Source organism: Genypterus blacodes, unplaced genomic scaffold, assembly GCF_046128005.1.
Source record: "Genypterus blacodes isolate CSIRO-AG114 ecotype Tasmania unplaced genomic scaffold, CSIRO-AGI_Gbla_v1 ptg000138l_1, whole genome shotgun sequence".
Classification (NCBI taxonomy): domain Eukaryota; kingdom Metazoa; phylum Chordata; class Actinopteri; order Ophidiiformes; family Ophidiidae; genus Genypterus; species Genypterus blacodes.
This window is the reverse complement of record NW_027466940.1, coordinates 577667-589984: the sequence shown is the minus strand read 5'-3', so window position 1 is coordinate 589984 and position 12318 is coordinate 577667. Positions and strand designations below refer to the sequence as shown.

Sequence of the window (12318 nt, the reverse complement as noted above, 5' to 3'; positions counted from 1 at the left end):
TATCACTCTTATTTTGAAAGCTGAACACATCAGGCTGCTTTAGTTTGAGGAACCTTTCAATAACTCGCCGTGTTTCCGTGTCAGAGCTGTGCTGACTGAGAGCTGGAAGGAGTGGAGCGTCCAGTCCGCCTCTTCGGCTCAGGCGGCCAAACCTTCCCCCTTCTCACACCCGGCTGACCCCCCCACTGATGACCTAGTGATGCTACGGCGCCTCGGAAAAAACACCTCCACAGGAAAAAAAATTGAATTAGCTTATGAACAGGAAAAAAATGTTTTTGACCACATGTAATAGAAAAGAAAAATGTTCACGTTCCTCTGTTACTTTTCACCTTTGCTGTTTTTCGTGATGACTGTGTTCTCTGTTTTTATTTGGTTTATTTGAAGCGGATCGCTTTGAGTCAGAGGAGGAAATCTCCACGTGAAGCCTGTTTGCAGGCGTCGAGCTGTAATCCGTACTGAAAACGTGTATATTTGTCTCTAGTTCATACTGAATTTTAACGAAACACTTTTGCGATTAATACTATTTTTTGAAAACGTGTCAGAAAAATGTATATCTTGGTAGGATTTAACAAAAGAATTCTCACTAATAATGATGAGATGACAGCGGCCATCAGTCACAGTCTCATAACAGGCCCACATGTGCTGTACAATTTTGTAAAATATTGTAAATAGGACTGGTTTTCGGGGAGGGCGGGGGGGGTTAACACATTTTTTGTGTGGGAGGAAATGCTTTCATGAATCCTTGGCTGTGACATATCATAATTTGACATGGAGATCACCTTCATTTTTGTGTGTGGCAAACGTCAGAGCGGCTGCTTTGTTCCTCTCCACAGTTAAAGGGGGTTTGTAATGTATCTGAAGCTGCGTTGCCTCCGGGTTCAAACGCTTTGACCCCCTCAGCCAGCAGGAGAGAGGCTGCGTCTGCTAGAAGGCGTTATAATGGGGATATATGGTGTTTTCTTACTTTGTCATGTTGTTACTATGAACTGTGATTTTTCATTGCACGACGATTGTTAAGGAAGATGAAGGACTGGCGTGCAGGTGTGGTCGTGAAAAGGGTTGATTCAGGCGTTGTGATGCTGATCCGCATTAGATGTTAGTCGCTGTAATCTTCCTCCTGGCTGTGATAAGTTTCATCTACAGACATTTTCAAAAACATTTACGTCTTCCAGTTGTCGATTGTTGATTAATCGACATCCCACAACTTAATTGGTCAGTAATTGATTAAATCGTTAGTCGAATCATGATGGTTTTGTAAAATCGTTGGGAACTTGTATTTTTAATATCTCCTTCTTGTCTCTCTTCTTATGGTAAGAACTGGAATAGACCACATTATCAGGTTAATCAATTTTGACAGTGATGGCCCTCGTTTTGTCTGGATGTTCCAAATTTTCCTCTCCATCTAAACGTGTGTTAGGCTCCTGCCATTGCCCTTGACCAAGGCACTAGGCTGTAGACCTGGAGTTGGTGACCAAGCGTTGTACTGTGGCTGCAAAACAGAATAGGCTAACTGCCATGGTAACCACAAAGAGGACAATTTTATATTTTCAGCTCTGTCTGAAATTCATGAGGCACTTTTGCACAGAATGAGGACTTGATTCTTAAGAGTGTGGCATCGATGAAGAAGCTAAACTTTTACCACAACCAGATGATGGATCACAAAGACTGATGTCTCCTCTGACGTTCTAATGGGCAATTATATCTACGCCAACCTTTGACATGACCGGTTTACCCTGCAGGTTGTGTTCATGTGTGTGTGTTTGTGTGTGGGGTGGGTGGGTTGGGGGTATCTCATCTACAAATGTGAAATTTTAATCTGATTTTTTTATTTTTATTTCATTAACATCATTGTCTTTGTCAAAGTGTGGCTGTATAAAGTCTTCAGCTCCATCACTGCGTATCCACTGGATGTCACAGACTGTAGCAATGTGACTGTTATTTTTAGACCAAATTAATTCTGTTCAGAGCTACTAGAACGTTGCACTGGTCGATCACCATGTTTTTCCTTTGAATGTTAAGCAAAAGAACAAAGCACATCAATGGACAAGATACCAAGTTTTAGGTTTTGATACACTTTATCACACCGCTGTGGGCGACCACGGCGGTTCATACTTTTAATGCTGTTTTCACTGAAAGATAACAATCTCGCCAACACTGTAACCTTTTCTGAAGTCTTTTACCTGTCATGTTTATTCCTTGAAAAAAAAACTTTTTAAAATTCTTAATAAATTATTTTAAAGCATTCCACTTATGTGCCATGTTTGACTGTTTGAGCACAGTCCTTTACAATCGCTCCATACGTGTGTGTGTGTGTGTGTTGGAATCAAAGTTTCTTACAGTTGAACAAAGATGAAACATAACACTAGATGGCCATGATAACCCCCCACATACAGACACACACACCACACACCTCCAGGGAAGAACCCATTCAATTTTGTAGCCTGTTATAACCACTTTTATGTTGTCTTCTGAACTGTGAGTTGCAGAATTAAAGTCTTCAGCTGTAGTCACGCCTATTAACACCAAACCACATTTTCCACCTTTTAGGATTTTTTTCTCATAACATTTTTAAAATCTCTATCAACTTTGGATCAATTGGCAACTAATCTTATATGTCCAATATCTAGACCAAGTTGGACAAAAGTGTTATGTTTGTTTTTGGCGTGGCTTATCCTTCAAAAAGTGCCAAGAATGAAAAATCTGCCCTAACCAGATATGGTGGACATGAGCATTCAATACTTGAAAAGTGCAAAAACTGAAACATCAATTTATATGAAAGCCCTTTCATTGATTTGGCTCTGTGTCTGAAGGTTGCCATAGAAACAGACATAGCACTGTATCAGATTTTTTTGGCCAAAAAACAGGGAAAGAAGTTGAGGAACATTATCCTTCATCAGCATTAGATGACGCTGTTGTTCATTTTGACAATGAAGTCAAAGTGCTGCCTTCTGCCATTTACATATGAAGACAGAAAACACAAAACCACATTTTAAAACACTGAACAAACACACATCATATGTTGAAAAGGAAGTTAATAATGAACTTCTGAAATCTAATGTAATCTTCAGAAATGTAGAGCTACAATTCTCCTCTAATATTCATCCGAAAGGTCAAAAACGTCTCTTTGTCAAATGGGGTTGACCTTGACAGTGCTGTGTCAAAATAAATACACACACACACACACACACACACACACACACACACACAGTTTATGAGTCTCTGGGATCAGTTGAGATTAACAAGCTGTTATTTATTCAGACAAATGAAAAATTCAGAGCACAAGATTTATTCAGAGAAGAGACTCACATATGTTGCAAATCAGTGCAAATGATGTCATGTTTGCTCTTTAAGTCCACTGCATTCCCCTCTGATGTGATCAATGTGCTTTTAATGGTTTATTTAGTTTGAAATAGTCATCAGGTAAATAATGATAATAAACTTGAATAGAATGCCTAAAACCTCATTAATCAAGATTTCATTCATTCCATTTGCATAAATTGCTTATTTAAAATGATATAAAGTTGAGCCTGCAAGCTGTTATTTAGCAGTTGATGAAACATGCAAAAGTAGAAGTTTTGCGGTGAAGCCTTGAGGAAGCAGAGTCATGGTCTCAGGGCCAAGAACCATCTGATGCTTAAGTGAGTCAAGGCCTAGAGGCTGACCTTGATCCTGTATGGTTGCTATGGCGTGACCCCTGCAGGGCTGCTCGTGCCAGAAATCCGAGAAATATTGAAGTCTCTGCCGGCAGCAACGGTCTAAAATTCTTCCTCTCTGTTGTTGAGCTGAGATTGAGCACCGCCTCTCTCTCTCTTTCTCTCTTTCGATCTCTTGGCACTGATTTTTGCTGAATGCGAGGACGCCGAACAATGTCTGGCTGAACAAAACTGACAACTAATGAAATAACTGTGCGGCCTGTGTGACACCAACCATGATGGGGTGTGTGCAACGGGAGCCAAATGTTGACCCCTCTGTTCTGTCTGTGGGGCTAATCTGCAGACTGGCTGTTGGCAGGGTTTCCAGCCCCTGGGTGTCCTGTATATATTGAGCTCTGCTTGCCATCGTAAACACACTGGCACAGACACTCACTGGTAAGAGTTCCATGTCTGTCACCGTCTACTCTGTTTTTAATGTGCATTTAGCAGTTTGGGTAGAATTTGTTTCAACCGTAGCACAACAATGCAGGTTGTCAGTCTATCAACCTTGTTGATGTTGATTATGCCTCAGTTTGTGCGTGTTAGCAGGATAACTCCAAACGTTTTTTCAGGCGGATCCGGATAAAAGCTGTAATGATGAGTCCCATTATTAAAGCGAAATATACACACAATGCAGCTTTTTGTTGGCCTTGGTGGAGGTCTGGGCTCTCTAGGTGCTTTTCTTGTTGTTCAAGCGGTTGGTTTTTACATCCTTATGAGAAATTAACAGAAAACTAAACATGTCAGATTGTCATGGACCTCACAGATAATCTCCAGTATCAATGGTTGTGTCTTTTGTCTGCTTCCTTTCAGTTCCCTCCTTGCTCATCTGTTCACAATGGCCACAGACCCGCAGAATCCAGCGTCCAAGCAGCAGCAGCAGCTGCAGCAGCCGCCGCCAGGAACCAGCACTCTTAAGGTCAGACTAAATGCAACAGGCAAGCCAACGCTGACTTTACAAATTCCATCTCTACTGCACACTGCAGTGACGAGCACTCAGGGTCGTTTTCTTTCCTCCCATTGTTCAACAGCTGGTTATCTTCGAGCAGGAAAACTTCCAAGGACGCCAACATGAGCTAACTGCTCTCTGCAACAACCTGGTGGAGGCAGGCGTGGAGAAAGTGGGATCAATACTGGTGCCGTGTGGACCGTGAGTGTGGGGCAGTGACAGAGACACAGGCAGTGACAGAGAGAGACAGTGACGGTGTATGAGCCTTAAATCTGAGAGGAACACTATGGATTGATGTTTCTATTCCTTCAACAACACATAGATAGAAGTTATGTGAACCACAATAAAGGCTATAAGTATCTTGAAGATTCCTAGATAGAACTATGTCATATTATGGCTATTATGACGGTGACGCCTTGTAAAATCTTTATTCTTTGGGTAATTCTTTTTGCTCACGAGCAGCCAAACGACTACAGGAAAGCAAAACAGAGAGAGAGATGTTTCAAAATGTCACAGGAAAAAAACTTGAAGATATTTCAACTCAGAACTCCAGTTACAGCAGGAAGCAACAATATGGAGACCACACTCAAGTCATTTGGAAGAAAAAGGTCAGTGATGATGATGATGATGATCTTCCTCAGTTCCAACAGAACAATTCTCTCTCTCTCTCTCTCTCTCTCTCTCTCTCTCTCCCTCTCTCCCTCTCTCTCCCACCCTCCTGTGTCAGATGGGTGGGATATGAGCAGGACAACTGTAAGGGGGAGCAGTATGTGTTTGAGAAGGGGGAGTATCCTCGCTGGGACTCATGGACCAACAACAGGCGCAGCAACGCCATTTCTGCTTTTCGTCCCATCAAAGTGGTAAGAAATTCAGTGTACAGGAAATTGGAAAACAGTAATTACAATTATTTTGTGTAAAGATTGTAAAAATAAACTTGTAGTTGCTGCTTTGTACAAGATTACACAAAGACTTCATTGTACTTTAATTCATTTAGACAGGATAGGCCAGCTTCTAAGATTTGATTTTCTTTGGGGTCTAACTGCTCTTCCATCGTCCATCTCTTATTCCTTTGTCCATTTCTCAGGATGGTCAGGAGCACAAGATCATCCTGTTCGAAAACCCGAGCTTTGCAGGGAAGAAGATTGAGATCATTGATGATGATGTCCCCAGCTTTAACGCACATGGTTATAAGGAGCAGGTCTCCTCTGTCCGGGTTCAGAGTGGCATGTAAGTCCCTCCTCTCAGCAGATGTTGCTTGACACTGAAAACAGCTGTCTTTTCATATCTGACTCTCTTTTTCATCTACTCCACCCTCACAGCTGGGTGGCCTATCAGTATCCAGGCTACAGAGGCTGTCAGTACCTGTTCGAAAAGGGGGAGTATAAGGACAACTCTGACTTTGGAGCCCAGATTCCTCAGATCCAGTCTGTTCGGCGCATCAGAGACATGCAGTGGCATCGGAAGGGCATTTTCCACCCAGTCAACTAAAGGACGCTTCTGCAGCCGGGCTCCTGTCCAGCAGCACAATTCTTATTCATCTAACTGCGTTCTGATACCATTTGCAGTTACTGCAATACTGACATAATTTGAAGCAAACCAATAAATCCATGTTGCTCAGATTTCACTTGGTCATGTGATTCACTCTGCTCATGTTCATCACTAAACTGCCGCTTCAGACAACACAATCACTCCAGCAGGATTTAACATTATGTCATATGTTTTGTATGACATTCAACTTCAGTAGTTTGTTTTGGTGATCATTATCTAAGAGTACAAAAATGTAAAACACTGTATTGTGAAAAAGACACAGGCAGTGATTTAGCGGAGGTCGTGATCACTCTGGTCGATAGGGGCGCTGCCGCGGGTTTTACTAGTCTTCACTTCCGGTTTTCAGTGTCGTTCGGAGAAGAAGTAATAGGACAAGATGAAGCTACATGCGCCTCTATCGTGATCACATCTCTAGTACTGTTATGGCAAAAACAAGCGTCTTCATAGCTCACATAGTTGCGTGCTAAGTCAATAAAGGGAATTTCTTCACCTCACAATCCGACCCTTTACCGGAAACTTTGGTAAGAAAACTAAAATGTAACGGTTAGCTTAGCAGGCTAACACGTCTCATGTTGATCTACTGGAGTTTGACTTTCGTAACATCAAAGCTGAATATGAAATTCGTTTCGTGCGTTCTGATAATAGTAAACGTCAGATTTAATAGTTTCAGTAGGAAAAAGTCTGTGTGCCAGCATCCAAATTAATTCAAACCTAGTTAAATTATAGTTTGCAAACAATTTGTGAAATTGTCTAAAGCAACAGCTACACGTCACCTAGACTATAAAATATTAACTTCCAATACATTTACACATTTTTCCCAATATTGTCATTGTGTGAATATAAGTCATATGCAATTTACTGTTGCATCATTTGTCATTATTAGAAGTATTTTATACTTGTTACTGCAGTTCTGACTATATCTTTGTGTATATGTATATCTATCTTTCTTTATATCTGTATTTCTGTCAAACAACTACTCAGTAATTGGTTTTGGTGTGTCAGCTGGAAACGGTTTCACCTTCTAGTAGAAGTAGTAGTAGAACTAATAGTAATACATACATACAGAAAATACACATCAAAAATCCTATAAATTGTGGCTTTGTCACCTTGTGTGCATCTATTTCTATAGCATTCATATCAAACATAATCACTTGTGTGTCCAGCAAACTCCCCCAGGCGGTCAAGATGCCTGTCCTGTGCAGCAGCTGTGCGGGGAAGCGAGCCGTGCTGAAGCGTCCAAAGACCGGCCACTCGCTGTGTAAGGAGTGCTTCTTCTGGGCCTTTGAGGAGGAGGTGCACCAGACTATAGTTGCAGCTCAGCTCTTCAAGTCTGGAGAGTCTGTAGGCATCGCTGCTTCGGGTGGAAAGGACTCCACAGTGCTCGCACACGTCATGAAGCTCTTAAATGAGCGATACAGCTATGGACTTGAACTTACGCTGCTCTCGGTCGACGAGGGAATCACAGGTTACAGAGACGACTCCTTGGAGACGGTGAAGAGGAACCAGCAACAGTACGAGCTGCCGCTAAAGATCGTGTCTTATGAGGAGCTGTACGGCTGGACCATGGATGCTATAGTGAAGCAAGTGGGACTGAAAAACAACTGCACGTTCTGTGGCGTGTTCAGGCGGCAGGCACTGGACAGAGGAGCCCTCATGCTTAAAGTGGACAAGATATGCACAGGTAACAACAAATAACAATTGCATATATGAATGCCAGCCTAACACCTGATGAGAAAGCCTCGGCTTTTAACATCAAAAGAGACTGTAGGTGACGTAGTTTCATGCTAATGATAACAGTAGCAAGGTTCTATCAAGTAAAAGTTAAAGCTATATCTGGCACGCTGGTGATGTAGATACTATGTTGCTACACACAAAGTGATGTTGACCTACCAGAATTCAGTGATTCTCAGATAAGTCGGTTACTGGTGTTTGAAGTTCATATAAAGAACTAAGAGGAATAGACAAAGGTAGCTTCTGCCATGTATGGTGCCTACTTGAGGTTAATGATAAAGAAGAAGGGTGTTGAGTCACTTTCCAGTATTGTTGTACTTCCCGCCTGCAAACTCAGGTTGGAGAGGTAGCCAGTCTATGTCTCTGCATCACCGACTTCTTGCATGGAGGGATTGTATGAGCCCCTCACCCGTCCGACTCCCACGGGTGAGAAGAGTCGAGTGGTGACATCACATGTCACGATAGTAGCATTTGCCTGTCTGCTGACAGTGGGAGACGGGCAATGACGAAGACTGCAAGCAAATGAGGAATCGGGCGTCCACAGGTGGAGAAAAGGGGGAATTTTGTACTGATTTGTTATCCCTGATTGTGCTTATGCGTTTCTTCTTTTGCGCAGGTCACAATGCTGACGACGTGGCAGAAACTGTGTTGATGAACATCTTGCGAGGGGACATAGCCCGTCTTCGCCGCTGCACTGCCATCTCCACAGCCAGTGAGGGAGACGGGGTCGTGCCACGCTGCAAGCCGCTCAAATACGCATACGAGAAAGAGATAGTTCTGTACGCTTATTTCAAAAAGCTGGACTACTTCTCCACAGAATGCATTTACTCTCCAAATGCCTATCGTGGCTACGCGCGCACCTTTCTAAAGGACCTGGAGAGCGTGCGGCCCAGCTCCATCATAGACGTCATCCACTCGGGGGAGAACCTGTCAGTGCGCGATGGGGTGAGGATGCCAGTGCAGGGGACCTGTGCCCGCTGCGGCTACATCTCCAGCCAGGCACTGTGCAAGTCCTGTGTCCTGCTGGAGGGGCTGAACCGGGGGCTGCCGAAGCTGGGGATAGGCAAACACCACCGCCTGCACCACAAAATCCTCTCCCAGGAGCCTCTCACTGAAAAGGAGGAGAGGAAGTTGAAAGCCGTGGAATTTTAAGATTAATCAACAGCTGTACCATCGTGTTTTATTCTCATTTCATTTAGGATTGATTGAATATTTATTTAGAAGTGGTATAGTACTAATGTATTTTTTGTACAAGCATTACATACATTAATAAATGTGTATCTATTGAAATATGTTTTTCTGAACGCCATCTGTACTTTAGGAATCCCCATTTTATTTGAGTCACTGTCATACTTGGATTCACAGGTACAGCATATTTTAACTGTATTGTCTTCACATTGTGCCTATCTGGAGAGGATACCTACCCTGTTTAGTTCAGAGTACAAGTTGTTTTATGAACTAAAATTGAATAAATATACATCCTATATGTGCCTGTGTGATTCCTGATTCTGAGGAGCAGAATGTGATGTGATAAGCAAGTTAAAACAAAATTAAAACAAGTATGAAAGAAATTCCAGAAGAAACCATGTGCAGCATCCCAAAGATGCAATTCAAGGCCAATTTATTTATATAGCACAGTTAAAAACCAAAGGAAAGTGTTTTATGCAAAACACATTAAAACACAGCATGTGAATGTTTTCTGTATAGACTGACACGTCTTCCCATATTATATTTTGTGTTCATCTTTCCCAACATTCTGAAATACTTAAGTTTCACCCTAGTGTGGATTTTCACGTGGAGCTTCAAAGTATCTGCTTTAAGTAAAGGTTTACACAAAATGTGCAACCAAATGGTTTCCCTCTTGTATGGATTCTCATGTGGAGCTTCTGTATTCCAAGTTGTGGGAAGTTTTAACGACAAGATTAGTAACTGGGTGGTTTCTCTCCTGAATGGAGTTTCTCGTGGAAACTCAGCTATTTGTTGGCAGTGAAGGTGTCTCTCTTGTATGGATTCTCATGTGGCTCTTCAGGCTTGCCTCATGTGTGTAAGCTTTACTGCACACTGAACAACTAAACGGTTTCTCTCCTTTATGGATTCGCATATGGCATTTCAGAACCTGCTTTTGAATGAAGGCTTCACCACAAACAGAGCAACTAAATGGTCTCTCTCCTTTATGGGTTTTCGTGTGCTGCTTCAACTGTCCCTTTAAAGTGAAGGCGTTGCCATAAACTGGGCAACTAAATGGTCTCTCTCCTGTGTGGGTTCTCATGTGGCATTTCAGCTTTTCATATTGAGAGAAGGATTTGGGACAAACTGAGCAACTAAATCGTCTCTCATCTGTATGGATTCTCATATGGCTCTTCAGCGCCGTCCTTTGACTGAAGGATTTGCCACAAACTGAGCAACTAAATGGTTTCTCTCCTGTGTGGATTCTCATGTGGCGTTTCAGCCTATCAGGTCGAGTGAAGGCTTTAGAACAAACTGCGCAACTAAATGGTCTCTCTCCTGTATGGGTTCTCATGTGGAATTTCAACGCTTCATTTCGAGTGAAGGTTTTAGGACAAACTGAGCAGCGAAACAGCTTCTCTCCTTTGTGGATTCGCATGTGGATGTTCAGACGGTCTTTTTGAGTCAGGTTTTTAGGTGGCATGGTCTCTATCCACTCATCCTCGCTGTATTCTGTTGCAGTTTCAGAGGTGTACGAGGCCTTGTCATCACTCGCTGCCTGTCCTTCGCAGGCCTCTCCAACAGCTTCTGCTCTTATCATTTCAGCTATGAAGCTAAATGGAGGCTCTGCCACTGTGTTGTCATCACTTTGACTTTCATTAAGCTGTGAGAACTGAACTTCCTCATCACTCTTGACAGACTCCTTCAGAACATGAAGCCACTCTCCATCCTGACTGATCTGGAGTTCCTCCCATTCCTCTTTAATGTGTGGGGGCTCTCGCTCCTCCTTGACCAGACCTGGGCTCCACTTTTGCTGCTGGATGTCTGCATGTAATGATGAAATACATAAACACATTACATTATTTATATTCACCCCACCCAGCCCCTCCCCAAACTCCTCTCTTAGAACTTCTATTCATGTGACAAAACTGTCTATCAGAAGAAATAAATTGGTAATACAAATGACAGGATGCCAGTTATACCATTGTTTACACGTGAAAATAAACAATAAATCACAGAAAGACACAACATCAACAGAGGACAGGGAGTAAATATCAATTAAGGATATTCATTATAATTTGCATTACTGGTGTGCGTCTGAGTGCAGTTATGTGAGGTTACACATTAGGGAGAAGGGAGAACAAACCTGCTCTGTGTAACCGAACCTCCGGGTTGAAAGCAGAACGCAGGTGTTTGTGTTGATGCTCATTCTGCTGTGAGCGACAAAGTTCCTCCTCGAACTCTACAATCGTCCTTTCAATCAGCCCGAGGATCTCACGCACTGCCGCCGTGAGCTGCTCATTTACCTGCACTCGCAGCGTTTGGAAAATAGACATTATTGCACCACCACGGAACCCTGTTGTCCCACTAACGCCCTTACGAATCTCTGGGTCGCTCTTTGTTGTGTTTCTGTCCGTTACATTTTATCAATGCTGCTCTGGACCACAAATGCGCAAAATGGCGTCTACGTTTCAAGACGTCGCCAGCCACCCGAGTCCAGTGATCATCCGGGAACTTCTCGCCAGCATCACTTGGATTTCAACTCACTATGGCAACGCCAAATGATAGTGTTCAGAATAGGAAAAAACGATACAGGCAGATGTGGATTCTGTGGACAACAAGAAACAGTCGAGCATGTTCACTGTTAGAAGTATGAGGGAGAAAGAAGAAACATCATTCATACGTTGAGAAAACAAAAATAATGCAATTTCATTTAAGAGATATTTTACAAAAACTGCTCAAGAAGTATAATCTAATTTTGTTATCCAAGAACAATGAACAATTGTTTGAGAGGATATACGTTTGTTTTTTTAATTAAATGTACGGTACTATTCATTAGATAACCTGATCCATACTCCATACCAGTTGGTGGCGGTAAAGCAGCAATACGTTGTTTGCCAACCGCCAATAAGCAGCAAGAAAAAGAACAAACAACTTGTCACTAGTGTTTGTGTGTATGTTATCGTTTGTAGTTTCGTGCTTCAGTTTCAGTTTTACTTGAATGTGCAGCTTCTTTCATATTTGTACAGTTTATTGTGCGTCAGTTTCTGCTGCTACATAAAACTCATTGATACATTTTTCTCTACTTGTATGATGTTTATGATCTTGTATAAGAAGCTGCAGCCTCCAGTTGCTCGTTACCTATAAAAGTAAACAATGGAACCTTTAAATCCATTACATCCATATTATTTAAGCAATATAAATAAGGATATGTGGGATTATGTAGAAGAC

The 12318-nt window shown here is 42.3% G+C and overlaps 3 protein-coding genes across 3 annotated transcripts; 2 read left to right on the top strand and 1 right to left on the bottom strand.

The window, feature by feature from the left end:
- Positions 1 to 4530: 4530 nt before the first annotated feature.
- crybb2 (crystallin, beta B2) lies at positions 4531 to 6129 on the top strand. Its single transcript, XM_076164735.1, has 5 exons — positions 4531 to 4611; positions 4724 to 4842; positions 5369 to 5501; positions 5726 to 5868; positions 5961 to 6129. Exons 1-5 carry the CDS (start codon positions 4531 to 4533, stop codon positions 6127 to 6129), a joined length of 645 nt encoding a protein of 214 aa, XP_076020850.1.
- Positions 6130 to 6541: 412 nt separating this feature from the next.
- ctu1 (cytosolic thiouridylase subunit 1 homolog (S. pombe)) lies at positions 6542 to 9406 on the top strand. Its single transcript, XM_076164644.1, has 3 exons — positions 6542 to 6710; positions 7353 to 7870; positions 8537 to 9406. The coding sequence occupies exons 2-3, from the start codon at positions 7375 to 7377 to the stop codon at positions 9070 to 9072; spliced, it is 1032 nt and encodes a 343-aa protein (XP_076020759.1). The 5' UTR covers positions 6542 to 6710; positions 7353 to 7374; the 3' UTR covers positions 9073 to 9406.
- Positions 9407 to 9540: 134 nt separating this feature from the next.
- On the bottom strand, positions 9541 to 11535 carry LOC143011748 (uncharacterized). Its single transcript, XM_076164737.1, has 2 exons — positions 11234 to 11535; positions 9541 to 10911 (listed from the first exon to the last, which is right to left on the bottom strand). Exons 1-2 carry the CDS (start codon positions 11421 to 11423, stop codon positions 9890 to 9892), a joined length of 1212 nt encoding a protein of 403 aa, XP_076020852.1. The 5' UTR covers positions 11424 to 11535; the 3' UTR covers positions 9541 to 9889.
- Positions 11536 to 12318: the final 783 nt, after the last annotated feature.

Coding starts and splice junctions, on each gene's coding strand:
- crybb2 (XM_076164735.1), top strand. CDS start 4,531: ATGGCCACAGACCCGCAGAATCCAGCGTCCAAGCAGCAGCAGCAGCTG. Junction 4,612..4,723: donor CAGGAACCAGCACTCTTAAG/GTCAGACTAAAT, acceptor ATTGTTCAACAG/CTGGTTATCTTCGAGCAGGA. Junction 5,869..5,960: donor GTCCGGGTTCAGAGTGGCAT/GTAAGTCCCTCC, acceptor CCACCCTCACAG/CTGGGTGGCCTATCAGTATC.
- ctu1 (XM_076164644.1), top strand. CDS start 7,375: ATGCCTGTCCTGTGCAGCAGCTGTGCGGGGAAGCGAGCCGTGCTGAAG. Junction 7,871..8,536: donor AGTGGACAAGATATGCACAG/GTAACAACAAAT, acceptor TCTTTTGCGCAG/GTCACAATGCTGACGACGTG.
- LOC143011748 (XM_076164737.1), bottom strand. CDS start 11,423: ATGTCTATTTTCCAAACGCTGCGAGTGCAGGTAAATGAGCAGCTCACG. Junction 10,912..11,233: donor GGTTCGGTTACACAGAGCAG/GTTTGTTCTCCC, acceptor CATTACATGCAG/ACATCCAGCAGCAAAAGTGG.